Source organism: Vombatus ursinus, unplaced genomic scaffold (genome assembly GCF_900497805.2).
Source record: "Vombatus ursinus unplaced genomic scaffold, bare-nosed wombat genome assembly UNPS02000577.1, whole genome shotgun sequence".
In the NCBI taxonomy this organism is placed as follows: domain Eukaryota; kingdom Metazoa; phylum Chordata; class Mammalia; order Diprotodontia; family Vombatidae; genus Vombatus; species Vombatus ursinus.
Window position 1 is genome coordinate 12,084,834 of NW_020940355.1, and position 23,843 is coordinate 12,108,676.

A 23,843-nucleotide genomic window follows, 5' to 3' on the forward strand; every position below is an offset into this window, starting at 1 on the left:
AGGTGGAGTGCAGTTTGTCTTGGTGTAGTCGGGAAGTTTCATAAGGAATTCAGAGGAGGTGGAGTGCAGTTTGTCTTGGTGTAGTCGGGAAGTTTCATAGAAATGGTTAGATCTAAGCTGGGAGCAGAAGACGGAACTAGCATTGAAGTAAAATTTGTGGCATGTTGGGTTAAAGCATACCGTAGTAACTTTGGTATTTGGGTGAGGATAGAAAAAGACATTTGTGAGCCAAGGCAGAGAATTAGCAATAAGTGTTTTGTATTTGGGAGAGTTTGTAATATTTCTTGTTTGGAGTAAAAGATTGTGTGGGGTAGGGCTCGGATTTGTAGGATGACTTAACTTAATTGAGGTCTTTGAAAACTAGGTTTAGACTATAGAAAGTTGCCATAAATGTGAAAGCAAGGGAGTGACAGAACGGAAGCAATCTTAGAGAAAAAAGTGGGTTGTTATCAGTATGAAAGATAAATTGGATCACAGAGATGATAGATAGCTGTTAGGCAGGATATTGCATTAGTGCAAGCATGAGGCAATGAGCAACTATGTACTATGAAAGTGGCAGTAGGGGTTAAGATGTATACATGAAATATTCAAACAAAGAGTTGACAGGATTTAGTGACTATATATAAAGGTTTATAGAGGAATGAACCAGAGAGTGGTATTGTAATATAATGGAAAGAGTTTGGATTTGCATTCAGAGGAATTTTGAATTGTTTGAACTTTGGCTTTGGCATTTATAATCTCTGTGAGCTTGGTCAAGTCATTTAATCCCTGTGGACCTCAGTTATTTCTAAGGTATCACCTCTTAAATTTTATGATCCTACAGCTCCCAAGGTTTTGTGTTTAAGTAACTAGGAGAATTGGTCATATCAATGGTAGCAAATAAATTGGAAGGGGGAGCAGGGGAAATGATAGTGAGTTTGATTTTGGACGTACTGAATGTGAGATGGCAATCCATTGATAGTCATTTGGAATATTCAACTAATAAATTTGTACTTTCAGGTAGATTATTCAGACTGAACTGTCAGATTTCAAAATAAAAGGATTACATAAAGAAGAATTAATGAAAGACTTGATCGTTTGGTGTTTTGTTGTTTTTTAACCAGAATAGAGACTTATTTCATGTTTATGAACAGCAAAGTCAGAATTAGTGTTCCCACATAATTTATAAAACTATATAATCCAACTCCGTAATTTTACAGGTGAAAAAACTGAGGCCCAGAGAGGTGAACTGATCTATATGAAAGTTGTACTAAATAACCTTTGAAGTTGTGAGGTTTAAATGTATGGTGCTGCTAGGATCCTAAGAGCACACAGTTAGTGATAGCTTTAGAATTGATACTTGAATTCAAGACTTTATGTCTCTTTATCCTAATACTCTTCAAAAAAATTATCAAGGCGTAATACTGTACTATATTGTTTTCTTTTTTAAACTTCACTTTCCTTTCCTAGTGGCTCCTCTACTCCTTTCACCCCTCAACATTCCCATGTAATAAAGAAGTGCTCCACAAAATAAATCAATACTTTGACCACGTCTAACAATGGAGGCCTTTTTTGTGTTTTTATAGTATTCTCTGATAAGAGGCAAGAGGCCTGCTGCTTCACTGTCAGTCCTCTGAAGTCTTGATTGGTCACTTCGTGATGAGCTTTCTGATAGTTGTGATGTTTTACAGTGTGGTTTTTCTTTCATTATTGTCTTCATTGTGTAAATTATTCTCCTGGTTTTGCTTGCTTTGTTATGCATCAGCTTAAGTCTTATGTTTCCCTGAATTTTTCATATTTGTCATTTCTTATGGCTCAGTAACCCATTATACTCATGTACCACAATTTGTACCCAATTGATGGGCACTGAACCTCACTGTTTCTCTCTTTTTTTTCCTGCAAAAAAGACTGCAGTAAATATTTTTGTGTGTCTGGGACCTTTCCCCTCTGTGACTTTCTTGGAATACATGATAGTTAATAGGATCAATGTTTCAAAGGTATAGACTGTTTTGAGACTGTTCTGGTATAATTATAGATTGTTTTCCAGAATAATTGAAGCTCCAACAGTTTATTATTATACCTATCTTCCCGTAGTCACTCCAGCATATACCATTCTGGTATTTTGTTATTTTTTTCCCAATTTAGGTATGAAGTGAAACAAAGTTGTTTTAATTTCTGTTTTTCTTATTAGTGATTTGGGAACTTCTTTTGATACAGTTTATCATTTGCTTTTCTTTTGAAAAATAAATGTCTGTTCATATCCTTTGAGTACTTATCTATTGGTAATATAGTGCTTCTTAGGTATTTATATCAATTTCCTACATATTTTGGCTATCAGAAACATTCATTCAATAAACATTTATTAAGTGCCTGCTATGTGCCAGGCATTGTGCTAAGTGCTGGGGATACAAAAAGAGGCAAAAGACAGTCTCTGCCCTCAAGGAACTTAAAAGCCTAATGATTTTTCCCTTCACTCTCTGCTTTGATTTTGTTTTTGCAAAAGTATTTTACCTTTTTGTAATCTTAATTGTATATTTGGTAAATAATTTTCCTCTTATCCATCGATGTGCCAAGAACCTCCTTCCTTTCTCCTCTTTTTTCTTCTTTTTTTATGATGCAGCCATTTGTATTTTGGTCCATTATCCATTTAGAACATACTTTGTTGTGTGGTATAAGGTGGTCTAAACCCATTGCTATCAACCTAGTTTTTTCCCAGCTGTTCTTTTTTGATTTACAGTTTTTTCTCTAGTACTTTTTGTTTGGGGTTTTTTATTTAACACCAAGACACTATGTTTCTGGGTCTTACTCAGCTAGCCTGTCCCACTGATCAAGTTTCTGGTTTGTTTGTTTTTTTCATTAATTTTTTTAACCACAAGTTTTGGTAATTGCTTCTTTAAAATATAGTTTAAGATCTGGTAATGGTAGGTCCCTTTAACTCTTAATTACCCTTTTTTTCCCTTGGGATTTTCAACCTTTTGTTCCTCAGGATGACTTTCGTTACTATTTTGTCCAGTTCAATGAAATAACTTCTTGATAGCTTGCTTTGGCTTTACATCTGTAAATTTATTCAGTGTTGTTCCAGTACTCTTTGACTTGCAACACAGTGCAATTTTCTGGACAGTGCCCTTTTGAAGAGGGGCAAAGTTGGGGAAGAGGAAGAAAGCCCCAAGGAAATCCAGTTCAGCTTTCTAACTAACTTATCCAGAAGCTCCACCCCACTCAATTGGGCATCATCCCTAGAATCACGAGGGTTCCCGTTACAGGGCCCCCCCCCCAAGAAAAGGACGACTCTCTCTACTTTCCACTTGTCACCGTCCTGTTTACTGTTTAAAACCTAGCTGAAGTCTCACCTGCTTCATAAAATCCCCTCCTTCAAAGTGATTTCTTTGAATTTTTAATCCTTTTTGTTTATTACCACGCTTATTTGATAATAAGTTGGTATTATGATTTAATTTTTCACGTGTTTGTCATTCTACCAATTAGCAGGTAAGTTCATTAAGAGCATGTATTTTTGCTTCCCCAATAGCACCATGCAGAATAAAAAATTGCCTTTTGAGTAAACAGGCATACCAGAGAGAGAGAGGTTGGAATAATAGTTCAAATTAAATGAATTGTCTTGGTGTATTCTTATAGTTGGGTTTTCCTTCATTCTCAGTTTAGAACTGATAGTATACAGTAACTAAGACATAGGAATTGAAAAGTGAATTCATTACTGTTTTCTCAACAGGATGCATTCAGTTTGCTTGCTTATTCAGATCCCTGGAGCAGTCCAGTTGGAAACCAGCTGGACCCAATACAAAGAGAACCTGTGTGCTCAGCTCTGAACAGTGCAATACTAGGTAAGTAAAATTTAAAAGCAGGACATAATTGATTCCCTTTAATTTCTGTGCAGAAGGTGCTAGCATTTTAGGACTGGTAAAACAACTTGGGGGACAGTGAAATGGTGCAGTGAATAGAGCTCTGGCTTTGCAGTCAGAAGGACCTGAGTTCAAATTTGGCCTCAGACATTTGACACTTACTAGCTGTGTGACCCTGGGCAAGTCACTTAACCCTGATTTCCTCACCAAAAAGAAAAAAAAAGAGGAAAAAAAAAACCCCAGCTTGGGACCAGCTAGGTACTGCAGTGGATAGAGTGCTGGGCCTCGAGTCAAGAAGGACCCATCTTCCTGAGTTCAAATTTGGCCTCAGACATTTACTAGCTGTATAATCTTGGACAAATCACTTAACCTTGTTTGCCCTTATCTGTAAAATGAGCTGGAGAAGGAAACTGAAAACTACTCCAGTATCTTTGCCAAAAAACCCCCAAATGGGGTCATGAAGAGTTAGACATGACTGAATAAGAAGTGCCCCCCCCACCAAAAACAAAACAAAACAGAACTGGGAGCATCTACCTAACACTATTAGAAAATTACTTGTGTTAACCTTGTAGTCTTTGAATTTGCCCTTCAATCATACTTCCATCTCAATCCTAAACTAGATGAAATCAGAAATTTTTTTACAGTAGTGTACAGTGTGCGTCTTTGTGTACTTCATCTCCTTTACAGTGACAAATTGTTAAAGTTACTTATAAAGAATTTATTAAGAGCTTACGATGTGCCAAGCAGGTGAGATACAAAGAAAGCTAGGAGACTCAGGGAGCTCCCATTATAATGAGGGAGACAGCATTCAGACAACTGTGTCCATGTAAGTGCACTTATGCTCCAGCATGCTATCTTCTCTGGTAATCTCAAAGGGAAGTTAGTAGCAGTGGAACAGTAGGGGATCAGCAACTGAGAAGAGCCTCTTTTTCCCAGTAGGTGGAATTTAGATGAGTCTTGGAGGAAGCCAGGAAAATGAGGAGGTAAAAGTGAGGAAGAGGGAGAGCCTTCCAGGTGTGGGGGACAGCCTGTAAAAAGGAATGGAGTTAGGGAATAGCATTGTGTTCAAGTAATAGAAAGAAGGCCAATGTTGCCAGATTGTAGAGTATGTGGAAGGGAATATTGTTTTGAGAAGACTGAAAAAGGAAGAAGGTGCCAGAATGTGAAGGGCTTTAAAAAACTAAACATGAGGTTTTATATTTGATTCTGAAAGTAATGGAGAGTTGCTGATGGGAGTTGGGGACGGGGGGTGATGTTAGTGGGCATGTGGTGGTGATATAGTCATACCTGTGATCATTTTGGCAGCTGAGTGGAGGATGGATTGGAATGGAAAGACCAACCAGAAGGTTATTGTAATAGTCTGGGCATGAGGTGTGTGACAAGGGTCTACACCAGCCATGACTGAGTGGAGGGGGAGAAAAAAACACACGAGATATTGTGAAAGTAGAAGTAGCAAGATTTAACACCACACTGGATATGTGGGGTGAGTGGGAATAGAGGATGGCATTGAGGTTGTCAACTTGGGTGATGTTGATGCTCACATTTATAATAGGATTCAGTTATTTTGTAATTCAGAAGAGGGAATGCATCGGGGGTGTGGAGGTGGAATAACGAGTTCTGCTTTGGACACGCTGAATTTGAGATGCCCGTGGGATATTTAGTACAGTATGTCTAGAAGTCAATTGGTGATGTGTCTGGAGGTCAGGAAAGAGGATAGGGCTGGACTTACATAACACCTTCCATGTTCCATGCACTGTGCTTAGTGCTTTACAAATATGATCTCATTTGATCCTCACAATAACCCTGAGAGGTAGATGCCATTTTACAGAGGAGGAAACTGAGGTCCAAAGAGGTTAAGGGACTTACCCAGGGTCAGACATGAAGTCTGAGGCCAGGTTTGAACTCTTCTTGATGTTAGGCCTGCTATATCACCTGGCTGGCTGGCTTGGTCATTTGCATGGAGATGATAATTGAACCAATGGGAGCTAATGAGATCAAGTAAGATTGTTCAGAAGAGGGCCAATTACAGACCCACTTTGGCCACATCCAAATGTCTCCTTCTGTGTCTCAAATCCATTACACCTCTGTCAGGAGGTAGGTAGCATGCTTCGTCATCAGTCCTGTAGAATCATATTTGGTTGTTGCATTGATCAGCTTGAACAACTGTATTTAGGTCTTCTCAGATGGTTTTGTCAGATAAAGCAGAGATGGAAGAAAAGTTAAACACCAAAAATTTGACCTCATTTTGACGTGTAACTATTGTGTTTGAGCTTGGTTAGAAAGGAGAGCACCAATTAAAAAAAAAAGTCCTGATTAGCCAAGCTCAGTTAAATAGAAGAAACAGCAGCTTCCTAGAAATTCCCACTTTACAAGGGAGACGAAGATGTTAAGTTCAGAGCATACTTGTAGAAGTCTTTAGTTCACCTGAAAGGGAAACTGAAACTTTTGAGTATTGAATTGAATTGAATTGAATAACCCTAATTCTCCAAGAGCCTTTTCTTCAAGGATAACATCTCCAACAAAGTATGTTCTTCTCAGATGCCTAATTTGAATTTCCTGTAGGCTTACTTAGCCAGTACACATTCACACTGAATTGGTAATACTACTTAAAATGACTAATGGGTTAGAAATTGCCTTGTTATTCAAAGTTAACTATGTAGTTAGGGATATTCTCATTTGTGTTGTTAATACAAAGGTTGCAATCCTGATCAGCCATTAGTTTTCCCCCCTCCAGTCAAACCAGTCTACCTGCTGTTATTCATATCCAACTTTATGTCTGGTATGAGCTCTTTGCCTTTACTCAGGCTACCTACAATGCCTGAACTGCTCCACCTCCTCACAATTCCCAGTGCCTAGCACTATTGCTGTCTCACAAGCACTTTTTGCTTAATAAATGCTTTTGCATTGTTAAAGAAGACATTTCTTGGTTAAACATATATATCCTTTTAAAAAAAGTTCCTAATTGCTGTTTTTCATTAAATTTTCTTTTCCCCCCAGAGACTCACAATCTGCCAAAGCAACCTCCACTTGCCCTAGCAATGGGACAAGCCACACAATGTCTAGGACTGATGGCTCGATCAGGAATTGGATCCTGTGCATTTGCCACAGTGGAAGACTATCTTCATTAGCTATGCATTTAAGAGCTCAGACTTACAACTGTGGCATATAGTCAACATGGAAGTAGACCAGCTCTGCCGATTTGAAATTTAGACTTTTTAAAATTATGTACTGGGGACAGGTCTTTGTCGCTTTACATTGCTTCCTAGTTTACAGCATGATGCAAATGATTTTCTAACTTAGTGTTAGGAGAAATTATTTTCCATCTTTAACCTCTTAGTTGTCTAAGAGTTAATTATATTGCTGAATTTCAGATATTCAAATTTGATAATTAAAAATCCTCTAAAACAATTATCTAAAAAACCAAACCCAAAATCCTGCTTCTTTGGGTTGGGGGAGGGAGGTGCGGGAAGGAACTATAGAACAAGTTGTGTTTGTGTTAGCATGTGGGTGATGTAAACTTCAAATTGGGAGACTTTCCAACCCCCTCCTGCTCCCATTACTAGCAATCAATCCCTGTGATTTGCAAAGTGCATAAACACCTGACAGTTTGGATTTATAGTGTTGATGGAAGAAATGATTTTTAATGTGTACTGTAAAACTTGAAATACTCAGGAGCTGAGTGAATATGTTCGTTGCTACTTACAATCCCAACCTGTTAGTCCCAGTAGTTTTGTTTTAACATGATCTTTTTCAACTTTGTTTCCTGTTTAACTGCAGACAACTTCTGTTGTAGACTCACAAGTTTAACTGTTGTATTATAACAGTATTACATGTCAACAGTGTGGTTACGACCTTTATTTATATAAAAAACCAAATATTTAGTCAATTTACAGTGTCTTAATTTAATCTTTGTACACCTTCCATTTTTAAGTGCTTAAATGAGTACTATATTGCAATAAAAATGTAGTGATATAATTAACCAGCCATTAAAAATTTACTTCTACAGATATTAGAGTTGTATGCATTTTAAATTATAAAATTAAAATTGGGTACAAGCAAAGTAAAACTAAATTAAAATACTAATGCTGCTTATAGTTTGGCCATGACTGTTGGAGCAGTATAAATTTAGGAGTGCTGGTTCAGTTTTGCTGTTTTTTTTCCAGTGTGGGTTCAGTTCCTAAAGCTTGAACGGGGAAAGAAACAAGTCCAGCAGGTACAGAGAAATGGGAAATTCTTTTTTCAGGAGGATGGGTTTTACTAAAAAAACAAGTCATCTAAGTCTGTATTTGCCATTACTGAAGTTAGTCAGATGAAGAACATATTTGTTAGTATTGGTTATTTCTTCCAATTGCTTTGAAAAAAGTGAAAGCTTTGCTTCTAGCTGTTTTGAGTCCTTTAGCCTAAGGGAAAGGATGACACCTTAATCTTTACCCATTTTAGATCAGTTCTGCTAAACTAATGGCAAGATGCAAACTAGACTTATTTTTAAAACATTTCTAGTAACAGCCTTGACAACTACTTTTACTTTAGCTACAATATAAGAAAAATAAAATTTGGTACCTAAGGCTTTTTTCCTTCAGTTGAAAAGGCCTTTACACTTGGGGAGTTCAAAATGTTATCAGATATCTCTAAAAAAAAATCCTTTTGTTGCTCTGCTGTTTGTTATATGGGGTTTTTCTACCTAAAATTGCTTTTCTTATAGGCTGTGAAGCATTTAATTGATATATATACTTTAATTTCTATGGACAGTGTGTCATAGTGGAAAGAAAGCTGACTTTGAATCCATTTGAGCTATGTGACCTTCACAGAGTCACTCGAATTATAAGCTCTAGAGAATTCTCTTAAGATTCCTAACACTTCAAAGTCTTAAGTTGCAGAGAATACGCCACCGTACCTTGGTAGAGAAAGCTTCCCAGTCCTTATTTATTTTGAAGCAGGTAGGCTGCAGGGTGTAGTAGCACTTATGCTCAGAGACATAAAGACCTGAGTTTAAGTCTGCTTTCAGGCACCAGCTCTGTGACCCTGGGCAAGTTATTAATCTCTTTGGACCTCAGTATCCTTATTTGTAAAATGAAAGGACTGGACTTAATGGCCTCCCCAAGGGTCCTTCTGCCTAAAATGCGGCCCAAAATTCTCTGAACCACTCACTTTATTTTACAACCTGTGATTTTTTTTTGGTGGTCTGAGTTCCATAGACCTGTACTGCACGGCAATATTCCTATCCTAGACCAGATGTGACAGTCAGTTAATGACGATAAATGTGGCTGAAGCCATACTGAAAAAAGAGCTTACTTTCTGGTATTTGTTAAGAGACAGCTGTTCATGTTTTTGCTTTTCATAACTTAAGAAAAAAATGATTTCCAACAAAACTGTTTATGTAAGGGGCATGGAGCTCAATTCCCATGATTTCAGAATGACTCAGAAGTTCCTAATCCATAATTTCATGTAAGTAGGACTAGTTCTTATTAGCCAAAAAGACTCTGGTACATAAATGGAGACAACATATGCAGTTCAAAAGAGAAAACAAACAAGTTCTAAAAAACAACAAAACAGGTTTAATAAATTCTGTGTGATCTTAACAGTATGATCACTTAATAAAGAAATGGGATTCAAGTAATATTTGGTCTTCGGGAAGCTAGCTTTTTATGCATCCACTGTTTTTTGAACTTCTTGGCACTTTGTTTTCTCTCTGTTCCTAAAACAAACAAATGTTGAATGCTAAGAACATTTTACATTTAAGTAATCCCCGTGACAATGTGCAAATCAAACTTATTTTAAAAACTGGAGCATTAAAAGAATAATGGAGTACTACAATACTATGAATATGGAACATTTATATTATGGATATAAGTGTGCATATCATACATGGCAAAAATGATTTAGTTAAAAAGCTTTAGAGGCTGAAGTCTAACTATAAATGAATTGATATCAGCTAATCAACCTGCAGTGTTATTTTTTAAACAGAAATTACAGTAAGAGGTAATGATAAAGCACTAGATTTGAACTCAGAAAAATCTGGATTCGAAACCCGTCTGACAATGCTTACTGCCTATGACTAAGTTAACTGACATGTCTGAGCCTCAGACAACTCCTTAAGATAGGCTGTTACAGTATGATTTGCCCACTGTGGTCAAAATTATGGACCTTGTGTCCACAAAACTATAATTTGGACCTGTTTTCAAGAGACTTTTCTTAAAAAAATTAACTCTCTCTTCTCTCTTCCTATAAAAAGTTTTTTAACCAGCCCTGCCTGTTTCAACTTTCGTAGACAATAGCCAACACCTGAAAGGAAGAAGAAACTCAAATTACTAACTTACCCCAATTATTATTCACAAACTGGACTGCCGGTTTCTTAACAGGCAACCTCTTGTTGTCAAGGGAAAGAAATTTGTTTACTGAAAGAAAAAAAAAAGATTTAACTTTTGACCAAGGCAAATTAAATGTTAATTAGGCAAATAATATATATGAAATCAGGTTACCAGTAGTTCTGTTGCTCCCTCGACCATATAAATACTTTTGTATGAAGCCTTTGGCTGCCTGCTGCCTTAAATCTATCAGATCTTGGTCCTTTAGTCTACAGGCCACATACCTCTTCTTTACTCTGGTAACCAAAATGAAAAGTTGAAATGAATGAAGCAAAATGAACATTTAAACCCCCCCCCCAAAAAAAACCCTTTATTATATCCATACTATTAATAACTAGATAATAGCTAACATTTATATAGTGTTTACTAACGTGCTGGACACTGTGCTAAATGCTTTTACAATTATTATCTCATTTGATCCTCACAACCACCCAGGGAAGTAAGTGGAATGAGGAGTAAGACAAACAGGTTAAAGGTTGCTCAGGGTCACACAGCTCAGTTAAGTGTCTGAAGTTGGATCTGAGTAAAAAAAAACTGCACTCAATGCTTAGGAACTTAAAAAAATATTTTTGTTGAACGCCTCAAAGTTTTATAACTTTCACTGAACTCAAACAACAGAAATACTTAAGTCTATACAAATAGATCCAAATTTTGAAAGTCTACTTGTATTACATTACATATACTTTACTAAAATCATCCTTATTTCGATAATCTCTCTAATAATTGTCCTCTAAATGTCACCTTCACATATCTTGGTACAACAGGAGCTTATTACCTTATGGGGAAGGTTTTTTCTTCTTTTTTTCCCTTTTTCTCACTTTCCAAATTACCTAGGACAAAAGGAAGTAAGCATTTACATCATACCTACTACGTGTCAGGCATTGTGCTAAGCATTTGCAAATATTTCATCTTCAATCCTTTGAGGTATAGGTGAAGAAACTGAGACAGACAGCCTAACTGACTTGACCAGGGTCATAGGCAGGATTTGAACTCAAGTCTTTGGTACTCTAGACCCAATTATTCTTATCTACCATGCCATTCAGTTGATTTACTTACAAAATTGCCCTTTGGTACTCACATTCTTAATAAGAACATGAGAATTCTAGTGAAATGGTTAATTGAATCCAAATTACTATGATGTGATTTAATTGCATGAATAATGTCCTCTCCTACCACATTCAAGTACAGATAAGAAAACCTAATTTTTAAATGCAACCTTCTATCTATATATAGCTTAGAAATGATATAACATAATCACAATACTTCATACCTGTTTCCAGTCTTGGTAATGATTCATTTGTTCTAATAAAAATGGAAAAATAATTGATTAGAATGGCTGTTGCTATCAGCAAAAACCTTATAATATTTTGTTTTCTACAACTAACAAAGAAGAGGGTACAACAAAATTAAATGTCATAGGAACCTCAACCAATTTTGGAAAAATCTTTGTGACTCTCCAAGGTCCCCCCAAATCTGACCTTTCAGTTTTATAAAGCTAAGAGCTTACCATGTGTAAGGCACTAAGTATGCAAAAATAATCCCTCCCCTCAGAGCTTATATTCTACTTGTGGAATATGCACGTATGAAGATAAGTATACTAAGAGTAATTTAATGAGAAAAACTAAAATACCTGAGGAGGATCAAAAAAAAGTACCAGTAGGAAGGAGGGCATTTCTGGACATGGAGACCACCTATGCAAACGCATAAATGGGATGTCCAAGGAAGCCAGTTTAATTAAGATGAAGAAGGGTATGCAGGAGTGTAAGGCTGGAGAGGGAAGTGAAAGTGAGACAGTAGAGGGCTTTAGATGCAAGTAGATAGGGATGATCTGTTTTTGAGGCTTATCAATTTTCCTAACATGTCAGTGTTAAAAACAAGATGAGTCAGTACACAGTAGGTTAAGCAGGAGTAACTTAAGATTTAAATTTTTGAAATCTGAGAACAAACACATTAGCAGACTTCCAATAATCCTTATGCAAATCAAGACTGCTCACATTAAGGAAGTTAACACAGAATCTCAAATACTTGCAGTATACATTCTTAGAAGAAACTAAGTAAGATACTCTATCACTCCAATTAGAGAAATGAAGAGGGAAGGTATGACTTATAGTATTTCCTGTTAATCTGAAAAGAAATGGAGAGGTACTTTGTCTCTCTTACCCCATTAAATTAAAAAAAATTTGAAGAGCTTTTTAGTGACAAGTTGTCCTGTATTCCTTAGAGAGTTGTGCCACAGAGTAGTACAATTATTGACTCCACTTCAAGAACTGAACTATGAGGAAAAACCCAGAAACTTATACAATTTGAAATCAGCAAAACACAGTTCTTACTTAGTCTGGGGAGCCGAAGTTAATTCCTCTAGGAGAGTGGCAGGAAGTAGTTTTCTTTTCTTGGAGGGGGAAAAAAAACAGCATTTAAAATTACTACCAGAGGTACTCACCAAGATGTATTAGTCAAAGGACTACAATGAATGGCAGCATGATATAATCAAGAGCATGGATTTTGGAATCAAAGCACCTTAGTTCAGATCCCAACTTATTCCTTATAACCTGTGTGACTGTGGACAAATCACTTCATCTCTTAATTTCTTCATCTGGAAAATGAAGGCTTTGGACTAGGATGGCAATCTGTCAAATCACTTCGAGCTTTAAATCTATGATCCTGTGACTCATGAAAGCAAAATAACTGAAATGAATATTGCCACAAATATCTCCTACACCATCCCCAGGAATGACCTACCTAAATTCTCAGAGAACCTCTGGATGGGAGATTCAATAGCATCTTCCAGAATAACTGAATGGGGGCATAACTCAAACACTGAGGTTTGTACTAGCCTTCACCTACACTGAATTTTAACACTTTCTCTTTGGGACTTCAGTTCTTAAGAGAGCACTCACACAAAATCTGCCCCCCACTTAGGTTGTAATTAATGTCTACGAAATAAGTTAATGTTTACATTTCTACAGAATTATTTTTAGCAACTAGTCCCCTGGGGATTTCACCTGTTCATCAACATTCATGGCCTCTGGTCAAAAGAAGGCTGACTTTTCATCAGTTCCAGGTAAATGATAAGGCATCCTCTTTGCTTCACACCTCTTCCCCTTTAAAATATATTGGAGGGTCTATGGAGAAATTAATCACTTCTCCACCAGAGTACACTACTCAAACCTGCTACTTTCCCATGAAGGAAGATTTTAAAGGACTCTTATTTGCTAAGAAAGGCTTAAAATTACAATAAAATTTAGACATTATGTAACAACTACAGATGGAGAGGGCAAAAGCCTGCATTCTCACAGGAATCTCAACCAAATCAATATAGGTAAACAGAGTACATACATAGTCTATTGAAATATACCAAATAACCCTTCCAAGTGGAAAATGGAGCTACGAGGCCGGAGCTAAGTGCTATCAATACTTGAATCCATTCTGTTGAGAGTCAGGTGCAGGGCTAACATCAGTCACATTTTCCACCAGAACGGACACAGCAATCAGGACCCTACATTTCAAAATCTGGGGTAAGACGCCTGCCTTTATGGAACTCTACAACCTCGTCAAGGGTTAAGACACACAACGCAGAGCGCTAAGGCGATGTCCACGCGGAATGCACAACACAGTGCTTGGAAGTGGGAGAGAGCAGGCAGGCTCTCTGCGGGAGGGCTCACTTGGAGTGAGCGCAGGAGCAGGGATCGTGGGGCTCGGGGGCCACCCGCTGGAAGCTTGCCCGCGGCCACGTCTGTGGGGGGGGGTCTTCCAACCCCCCGGGGTCCCGCCCCAGGCCTCTGACCTTCTGCTCCGTGAACAGCTCCTCCCGCCGCTTCCTCTTCTCCTTCAGGAGCTCCTTGTCCCTGCGGAGAAAGGCCGGGCGAGGTGAAGGCGCTCGGGGAAAGTGGCCGCGATCGCGGCCCGCGGGGGGGGGGTCCCGCGCACCGCCCCCTCCCCGCCCCGCGCCGCGCCGTTCGGGGGTGGGGGGTGGGGCGTTACCTGCGCAAAGCGTCCCGCAGCCGCCGCTCGTCTTCTTTCGCCTCCGCTTGGGCGCTGGCGAACGTTACCTCTTCTGGGGCTTCATCTTCATCCTCCTCCTCCTCCTCCTCTTCCTCGTCGTCGTCCTCGTCCTCGTCCATCGCCTCGGCTGTTGGGCCGCCATCGGGGAACTCCAGGTCCGGCTCTTCCTCTTCGGAGACTTCTTTCTCTGAGTCTTCTTCCTCGTCCCCCCGGCCCAACACTGTCCTGGACGACAACGCGCAGCGAGGTCTCCGCGGCCGTAGATTGACCATCTTTCACCCTACCTCCGGCCCCGCGACCCGGAAGTGGCTCAGAGTAGAGAATAAAGAAGTCACGTGATGTGGAGATAAGCAGGGGTTGCTGCTGCCCCCAACAGGTCTGGAGGACCCGGCGCCACGTGGTAAGCGCCAACCCGAATTTGCGCATGCGCTCCTCTTTGCTAACGGACATCTACGTAGGTGACCAACTGCAATTTACTAGCCACTCCCCACCCCAACCAATGCACCACCCCCACCAAACTTCAAACTCAACATATGCAACACAGAATTTATTATATTCCAACTAGATGGCACATGGCTAGAGCACTGGGCTTGGAGTCAGGAAGACCTGAGTTCAAATGTAATCTCCTATGCTTACTATCTATGTGACCCTGCGCAAGTACTTAACCTGTTTGCCTCAATTTTCTCATCTGTAAAATGGAGATAACAATCCTATCCACCTCCCACTTGGCACATAGTAGGCAATATATAACTGTGAGCCGTTATTATTAAATTTCTCCACCTCCTCCCTCATTCAATCCTTCTCCAAATTTCCTTTCCTCTTTCTAGGGCACCACCCCCACCATCATTCCAGTCATCCAAGTTTCCCAAGCTGAATCCTTATCAATTATTCCCTGTTCCTCACCTCACTCTGTCGAATCAATTGCAGAGTGTTTTGTCTTCTCCTTCTCCAAGATATCTCCCACAAGTCTCCTCTCCCCTCACACAGCTAGCACCATAGTGCTGACCTTCATGATCTCTGACCTGGACCTATTGCAATAGCCCCCTCATTTAGTACCCCCACTTTTGGTCTCTTCCCTCTCTAATTTATTCTCCACGTAGCTACTGTCAAAATATTTTGGAGACACCCTATTTCCCAGAGCCAAGGCCCAGCAAGCAGGCTGTGCCCTGACCTTGGCATAACAACAATCCTTTGCACTCTGGGTGATCTCACCCTCTGGCAAAGTGTATTGCGCCAGGTGTTCACTCCCCCTATTTCCCAGGGACCTGAGAGCCAACATCCTTCAAGCCTCTGACATGCTCACAATCCCTTTTCCTTGTACTGTCCTGTTCCCATCACAAAACTCTGGTTTTGTACCCCACAGAGTAATCACAACCCCCAAGACTTGGGACAATACAGGACCTGTAGGTACAAAAACTCAAGACCTAAAAATGATTACATCCTAGTTAGTCCAGCCCAGTAGGTATGTAAGCAGTGCCTGTACCCCAACGTGTTAAGCCCTCCTACTCAGGAGGACTTCTATTTGTGTTTTCCTCCCTCTGAAACTAATTAAACCACTATCTGATTCCAGACACGCCTACCTCTGGCTTACTATGTTTCAGCTCCAGCCATTCCCAGGTTAGAGACTGGTCCAGTATAGACTGCATTCAAAATTCTGTTGACACCACCAAATTAATATTCCCAAGGCATGAGAATGTTACTCTTTCCCCCCCAAAATAATGGAATAGTTCTTTATTGCCCCAACAATAAAACAAGATTCCCAGACACTGAAAACCCTCCCTTCTCACCTACTTTTCCTGGCTACTTTCTGCTTCTCCTTCAGGCACTTTCTTTTCTAATCAGACTAGCTTGAGAGCTGTTCCCCAGACAGCAGTCTGTTCTCCTGCCTCCCTTCCTTTGTCACAAGTAATCCCCTATGCATGGAATGATTCCCTCCTCACCTATACCTTGTAGGATCCTAGCTTCTCAAAACACAGATCAGCTGCCACCTATATCTGATGTTTTCTTCCCCTCAGTTATTTGTACTCTCTTCCTTTTGAAATTACTCTTTTATTTTATAATATTTTGAATTTACTTGTTTACGTATCTTTTGTTTTTGTTTCTGAATGCCCAGCAATGGCACCTTTTACACAGAAAGCAATTGATAAATGTTTTACGGAATTTCATGCCTCATCAGTACCCTCTGGTTCTGGTCCCCTTCCTTCTGACAGGAAGGTGGAGAGCTCCTCTCAGAATCTCTATTTAAGGAGGAAGCCCAAGACAGCCAACTCTTCCATTTCCCACCTGGCAGCACTCCTCCATCATACTCCCTTCCTAGGTACCTTTCCTCTCCCTTGACTCCCCTACCATCTTTTCAGTTTTCTGGTGTGTCATCTTCTCCCATCAGAATGTAAGCTACTTGAGGGTAGGGACTATCTTTTTCCTTTCTTTGTATACAAAGTATGGCACATAGTAGATGCTTACAAAATGTGTATTGGCTGAATTGACTTAAGGGGCTTAGCTCAAAATTAAGCCCCCTTTTTTTCCCTCAGGAGCAAAGTTAAAGGTTAATCTGTGCTAAATCATTCATTTTGGTCAGTCTGGACTTCTGTCAGAACCACCCCACATTTTCCAGCTAAATTCTTGAACTGCTTTCAAGAAGAAAGATTTTAATGCTATTTAACCCAACATCTCCCCCGGGGGTCTGGTAAGTGCCCTCATCTTGTATCCCCAACTCTCTTCTCTTTCGGTTGAGTTCATTTATTAGGAGAAAACTGGGATTGGACACCAGGGCTGGTAAAGGCCTGGCAACATCTGAGGCCCAAAGGGCTTGGGAATTTGTGGCCATGGGTGGGGACTGGTGAAGATCCCACAGTTGAGACTGATGAGTCTCAGGTTTTACAGGTTAATCAGGGTTGGGAACTGATTAAAGCCCTGGTTTTTAATTTAGGAGTTCACATTACTTGGTGAAAAGAAGATTCTGAAATAAAGTAAGATCTTGGTCAAGTTCCCATAAGTAACCAAACATCCAAAGATGCTGAAGCCACCCCCTCTAAAGGAGGCAGTGGCTGACCATGTCTCTATGTTATGGGCCTGAAATCTGCAGGAATCTGACTAATTGGCAGAAATTGACTCAAGACGAGTTCCCCCCCTCTTTCTCCCCATTATTGGCCAACCTGGGGTACTTTTGATTGGGATAAAATAAATTACCTTAAGAAATGTCTTGATGAAGCTGGCAAGAAAATTAAATAGCCTGAGCTTTTAATAAAATGGCTACTCGAACCCACTAAATGAGAACCCAAAAGTACCTTAGTGTCTGTTGTAGAAACATCAAACAAATTGAAGAGTGAAAAGAAAGAGGCAGAAGACCAAATCTGTTTCCTCCAAAGCAATGTCCAAACTCTTTCCCTGGATAATCAGAATTTTATCATTCAGTTAAAACAGGAGATCAGAAATTTGTGTGCTTGAAAGCATGGGCCTCTCCCAGAAAACATTTATTCACTCCTCCCTAGGAAAGATTCACCCCCTCACTCGTGAGGATGAAAAAGGGAAGGGGGAGGCCCTCGAGGCCCCAGCCCTGATACACCAGTTCCTTTTTAAAATCAAGAAGCAGCCCGGGGTCAATACTTCAACTCATTCCTTTAAATTGAATTATGTGACATCTTATTGAAAGATTTCTTTTTTGGGGGGGGGGGCAGGGCTAGGCAGTGGGGCTAAGTGACTTGTCCAGGGTCACACAGCTCGCAAGTGTTAAGTGTGTAAGGCTGGATTTGACCTCAGGTCCTCCTGACTCCAGGGCTGGTGCTGTATCCACTGCCTAGCTGCCAATACCACCCCACCCCCCACCCCTTCCCCGCCAGAGATTTCCAAAGGGGAAAATGCAGCCAGCCAGAAAAACTGCTAAAAGGCTGAAGCCAAAAGACTGAGGAAGACTAATGAAGTTTCATACTTAAGACAACTCTCTGAGTAAGCAGGACTAATTCCCACTTCAGACTTTCCACAGGAGATTAAGTTATGAGGAGGAAAAAATACCCGGCAAGACACTTTTTCCTTGTCATTTCAGCCTTGGCCACATTGAATTACAGAAGCAAAGTTTGTAGAACTGCTAAAAATATTTTAGTAGATTTTGGAGTTGGGGAGATTAATCTTGAAGGAGTTTGGAGGTTGATCATTTTAAGATTGCAGGGGAGAACTCCTAGGATTTTGGATAATTCTGAGAACTCACCTCATTCTGAAATATCTTAGTGAGTTTTGGGGTACCAATCTAGAATTTGTTTTAAGGAAAAATAAGAATTAAGTAAAAGATTTTTAGGCAAATAGCACCTAGATGATTTTTCCTGAATATTGATGGCCTTACTGTTTTAATACCAAGAAGGAAGGCAGCTAGTTTGGAAGTAATCCCAGACTGAAGGAAAAAAAAAAAAACAACAACATGACATATTAATCTTTTTTTTTTAAGTCAATTGGGGTTAAGTGACTTGCCCAGGGTCACACAGCTAGTAAGTGTCAAGTATTTGGTCTGAGGTCGTATTTGAACTCAGTCCTCCTGACTTCAGGGCTGGTGCTCTATCCACTGCGCCACCTAGCTGCCCCTTGTAGGTACTTTCATACCCCACTGTGAAAACTCCCTCCATAGGTGCTATGGAAGTAGGCAACAGGATGTGGAAAATGACTGGATGTAAGAGTGAGAAGGCAAAGTCAAGGATGACTATGAAATTAGTTTAATAGACTATGAAAAAGCCTGAAAAAGGCTGAGAGGATGGGTGATGCTAAGATAAACACCAAACATAAACAACATGTGCTACACCATTAAAATTCATTAACAGAAAAAATAATAATAAAGTATACCAACAGAGAAATATCTTGGGTGAATCTCTTTATACAACAAATTACAGTGAATTTATTTTCTGCCAAAGTATTTATGTAAACATCAGAACTGCGGAAAGGTGAAACTTTAGCCCCTGCCCAAAAAAGCAAATCCACATGCTCATATTAGGAACATAAAAAAATACTATTAGAATTACAGATTAATTACATATTATAAATCTAGATAGCTGAATATAGTTTTTACCACAACTATAAAATATGGAATAATCAATTTGGAAGTCAGGTTTTAGTTCAACACAAAATGGGTGTTTGATATCATCATCGTGACTGACCACCAGAATGTCTATTGATTGGTTACATTCCTAGTTCTGAGGGCAGGAGACCATTCTCTGTCTATCTACAAGGTTTCCCCCACTTCTTCCCACCCCCCTATTGGTTTAACTATTTGTAACCAAGTACTTATGAATTTTTTTTTTCTCATGCTCACAAATAATCAACAAACTTTTTCAGATTCATGGCAGGCAAGTGCTTCAGGGATAGTGGTGCCACAGGGTCCTGAGAAATGAAACCTGAAACAAGAGTAAAGAATACTGAAATTAAATATGGTTTACCAAACTGAAATCACATATTTCTTTAAAATAATTCTTATCTATTACAGCATCAGGGGCTGGACCTATGATTTTACCAGTGTAAGGAAACCCCCTCCACCAATGTAGACTGGCACCTTTTCTGCAACTTATAGTCTCAGAAAATGCTTAGGGTCCTTCAGCTATTCAGACATGATTATTATCCTCCCCAGAAGCAGCACAGGGAACAGAGACCAGATTTGGGGATGGGGAAGCCTTGGGTGCACCCAACCCCATCTGGGACACATCCTGGGAATCCTAGGCAAGTTACTTAATCACAGTGCCCTGAGCAAAATAATTCTTACATTAAGTAAAATAATATCTGATATTTATATAGCACTTTGAAGTTAGAAGGTAGGTGCTATTATTATCCCCATTTTATAGTTGAGGAAACTGAGGCAGGCAGGTTAAGTGCCTTGACCAGAGTTGCAAAGCCAGTAAGTGTCCAAATTATGATTTGAACTCGGGTCTTCTTGACTCCAGGCCCAGCCTGGTGCTCTCTCCATTGTGCCACTTGAAGGTACTCACTGTCATTTTTTTTTTTCGGTGGGGCAATTGGGGTTAAGTGACTCACCCTGAGTCACACAGCTAGTGAGTGAAATGTGTCTGAGGCCAGATTTGATCTCAGGTCCTCCTGATTCCAGGGCCGGTATTCTATCCACTGTACTAACTAGCTGCCCCCCCCCCCCCCTTTTTTTTCTATTTCTTGAACATTGTGGTATTATTGTTTTGATCTTTTCTGGAATGCATGTATGAGAATTGGGCTGCTGTGCCTCTACTCACACCACTTTGTCCAGAAGTTTTCTCTCTGAGTAATGACCAACAGTGGCTTGTTCCACAATACAAATCAAAGTGTACATTTGTTGTTTTTACTGGGCAAATCAGAAAACCACCCTTTGGAAATGGCTTCTCAGATTCTAACACACACACTCACTCACTCACTCACTCACTCACTCAGGTAATGTAATTAGTGTAAGGAACTTGAGGAAATTACTTCCATCAATTTGTAACTTATTCAAAGAGTAGCCCAGGGCACTATTATGTCAAGTGATTTGGTGATGGTCAGAAAGTTAGTATGGGTCAGAAGAAGCAAAACCTGAACCCAGGTCTTCCTGGCCTTACTGTACAGAAAGTGAAGCTGGTGACTTTGCACAGCCCTGCCTCACTTAAATCCAATTCATTTGCATGTCATGGCATCACCTCCAGGATGTCATGGTCCTCTTTGAAAACAAACAACAATCGCCCAACAGCAAGAGATAGAAAGAGAAATTCCATTTAAACTTACTGTAGACATTATAAAATATTTAGGAGTCTACCTCCTGAAACAAACCCAGGAACTCTATGAACACAATTAGAAAACACTTTTCACACAAATAAAGTCAAATCTAAATAACTGGAAAAACATCAGTTGCCGAGCTAATATAATAAAAATGACAATTCTACCTAAGCTAATTTACTTATTCAGTGCCATACCAATCAAACTACCAAAAAATTATTTTATAGAGTTAGAAAAAATAATAACAAGATTCATTTGGAAGAACAAAAGGTCCAGAATATCAAGAGAACTAATGAAAAGAAATGCAGGGGAAGGTGGCCTAGCCATTCCAGATCTTAAATTGTATTATAAGGCAGCAATCATCAAAAATGCTTGGTACTGGCTAAGAAGCAGAGTGGTGGATCAGTGGAATAGGTTAAATATGCAAGACACAGTAGTCAATGACTAGTAATCGATTATTTGATAAACCCAAAGACCCCAGCTTCTGGGATAAGAACCCACTCTTAACTGCTGGGAAAACTGGAAAAGAGTATGGCAGAAACTAGACATAGACCAAAATCTCACACCATATACCAAAATAAAGTCAAAATGGGTACATGATTTAGATATAAAGGCTGATACTATAAGCAAACTGGGAGAGCAAGGAATAGTTTACCTGTCAGATCTATGGAGAACAGAAGAATTCATGACCAAACAGGAGATAGAGAACATTACAAAAAAGCAAAATAGATAATTTTGATTACATTAAACTGAAAAGTTTTTGCACAAAGCCAATGCATCTAAGATTAGAAGGAAGGTAGAAAATTGGGAAAGAATTTTTACAACCAGTCTCTCTGATAAGGGCTGCATTTCTAAAATATATAGAGAATTAAGTCAAATTTATAAGAATACAAGCCATTCCCCAATTGATAAATGGTCAAAGGATATGGACAGTTCTCAGATGAAGAAATTAAAGCCATCTATAATCATATGAAAAAATGCTCTAAATCACTATTGATTAGAGAAATGCAAATCAAAACAACTCTGAGGTGCCATATCACACCTATCAGAATGGCCAACATGACAAAACAGGAAAATGATAAATGTTGGAGAAGATGTGGGAAAATTGGAACACTAATGCATTGTTGGTGAAGTTGTGAAATGATCCAACCATTTTGGAGAGGAATTTGGAACTATGCCCAAAGGACTATAAAAATGTGCACACCCTTTGACCCAGCAATAGCACTTCTATGGCTATATCCCAAAGAGATCACACAAACGGGAAAAGGACCTACATGTACAAATAGATTCATAGCAGCTCTTTTTGTGGTGGCAAAGAATTGGAAATTGAGAGGATGCCCATCAATTGGAGAATGGCTGAACAAGTTGTGGTATATGAATGTGATGGAATAGTATTGTGCTATAAGAAATGATGAACAGGCTGACTTCAGAAAAACCTGGAAAGACTTGTATAGTCTGATGCTGAGTGAAGTGAGCAGAACCAAGAGAATGCTGTATACAGTAATAGCCACGTTGTGCAATGACTAATATTGATAAACTTAACCCTTCCTGGTAATACAAGGATCTAAGACATCTCCAGAGGCCTTGTGATGGAAAATGCTATCCACACCCAAAGAAAGAACTGTGGAAGTCGAATTGCTATTTTTCTTTTCTATTGAGTTTTGTTTCCTCTTTCTGATGGTTCCTCCTATTGGTTTTAATGTCTACTTACAACATCACTAATGTGAAAATGTTTAATATGAATGTAAATGTATAGCCTATATCAGATTGTGCACCATCTTGGGGAGGGTGGTGGGGAGGAAACGGGAGAAAAATTTTAAACTCAAAAGATATGGAAGTGATTATTGATAAATCAAAATAAATTAATAAAATAATAATGATAATAATAATAATAAAAAGAAAACAAACAACAACCTCTGTGAGTAGAAGAGGAGCTGCCTACTGGGGACCAACTGGAACTGGTTAGCTGGGCAACACGCAACGGCTTCTTTTCTTTTCTCTGTCCATATACGGTATCATACCCTTACCTTCAGGTGCTCTGCCCAAAGGAATGTAAATCTTGATCTCTGAAACTTTTTTTTTCCCCCCTCAAGGTCATGCCTTAAACCCAGATCATCCTGGCTCTCTTGACTGACCAACAATAGGTCCCGGGCCAAACCCTACTAGGTCATTGTTTGGACCCAGATCAGCTCAGAGTGAATGCAAATAGCAGCTGCTTCTGTTTTGGCCAGAAACCCTGAGGGTCTTTCCTTCCCAGACTGATTTTTTTCCTGACTAGGTCAAAGAGGCCATTCTCTGCCTCATTTTTACCTAGCTTTAATCGCTGAATGGGCACTGCCTCAGTCAAACTGAGACCTGTTAAAAGACCGTAGCTTAAAAAGGCGAAGGTCCCCCACTGCATCTGGGGCCCATCCCAAGTCATCCTGACCAACCGCTTGCTACTGGACCCAGATGGCCACTGGACCCAGATGGCTACTGGGGAGAGAGTGAGGCTGGTGACTTTGCACTTAACCCCAATTCAGCTGCAGGTCGTGCTCCTCTTTGAGAACAAAAGACAAATAACAACAGCCTTTCTTACATTTTCCCCTTGTTTGGACATGTGACTTCAGTGGTGTCAGGAACTTCCAATGAGCAAACTCTTCTGCGAATCCTATGCATGAGGGGCGGGGCTTGCTTTCCTGACTTTGAGGCCAGTTCTCTGTCCACTACTCTGCATTACCTCTTCTCTTAAATGTGCCCCACTTAAATATACAATCATTACGTGAATATGGAAAAGTATGGGCCTGGGGCTAGTGAGAGACAAAGATGAAGTGTGATAACATACATGAAAGTGCTTTCAAAGCTTTTCTAGTCTATACAAATGTAAGTCATTTTGTGAAGAACAGAAAAATACCAAGACCCATTTGATAAAGACAAAGTGTATGCACGTTTC

The 23,843-nt window shown here is 39.6% G+C and overlaps 3 protein-coding genes across 3 annotated transcripts in view; 1 reads left to right on the top strand and 2 right to left on the bottom strand.

Moving 5' to 3' along the window:
• The window catches only part of RANBP9 (RAN binding protein 9), an 88,774-nt gene extending 80,931 nt beyond the window's left edge, over positions 1-7,843 (top strand). The window contains exons 13-14 of the mRNA XM_027876868.1: positions 3,707-3,818; positions 6,834-7,843. Coding sequence (XP_027732669.1) covers positions 3,707-3,818; positions 6,834-6,964 — 243 coding nt within the window. The 3' untranslated portion in view covers positions 6,965-7,843. The remainder of the gene's footprint in view (positions 1-3,706; positions 3,819-6,833) is intronic.
• A 1,525-nt stretch (positions 7,844-9,368) lies between these two features.
• NOL7 (nucleolar protein 7) lies at positions 9,369-14,519 on the bottom strand. The gene is made up of 8 exons (XM_027876945.1): positions 14,183-14,519; positions 13,986-14,046; positions 12,532-12,590; positions 11,472-11,503; positions 10,977-11,031; positions 10,316-10,437; positions 10,154-10,231; positions 9,369-9,531 (listed from the first exon to the last, which is right to left on the bottom strand). The coding sequence occupies exons 1-8, from the start codon at positions 14,473-14,475 to the stop codon at positions 9,446-9,448; spliced, it is 786 nt and encodes a 261-aa protein (XP_027732746.1). The 5' UTR covers positions 14,476-14,519; the 3' UTR covers positions 9,369-9,445.
• Positions 14,520-18,887: 4,368 nt separating this feature from the next.
• The window catches only part of SIRT5 (sirtuin 5), a 30,094-nt gene continuing 25,138 nt past the window's right edge, over positions 18,888-23,843 (bottom strand). The window contains exon 9 of the mRNA XM_027846371.1: positions 18,888-19,578. Coding sequence (XP_027702172.1) covers positions 19,503-19,578 — 76 coding nt within the window. The 3' untranslated portion in view covers positions 18,888-19,502. The remainder of the gene's footprint in view (positions 19,579-23,843) is intronic.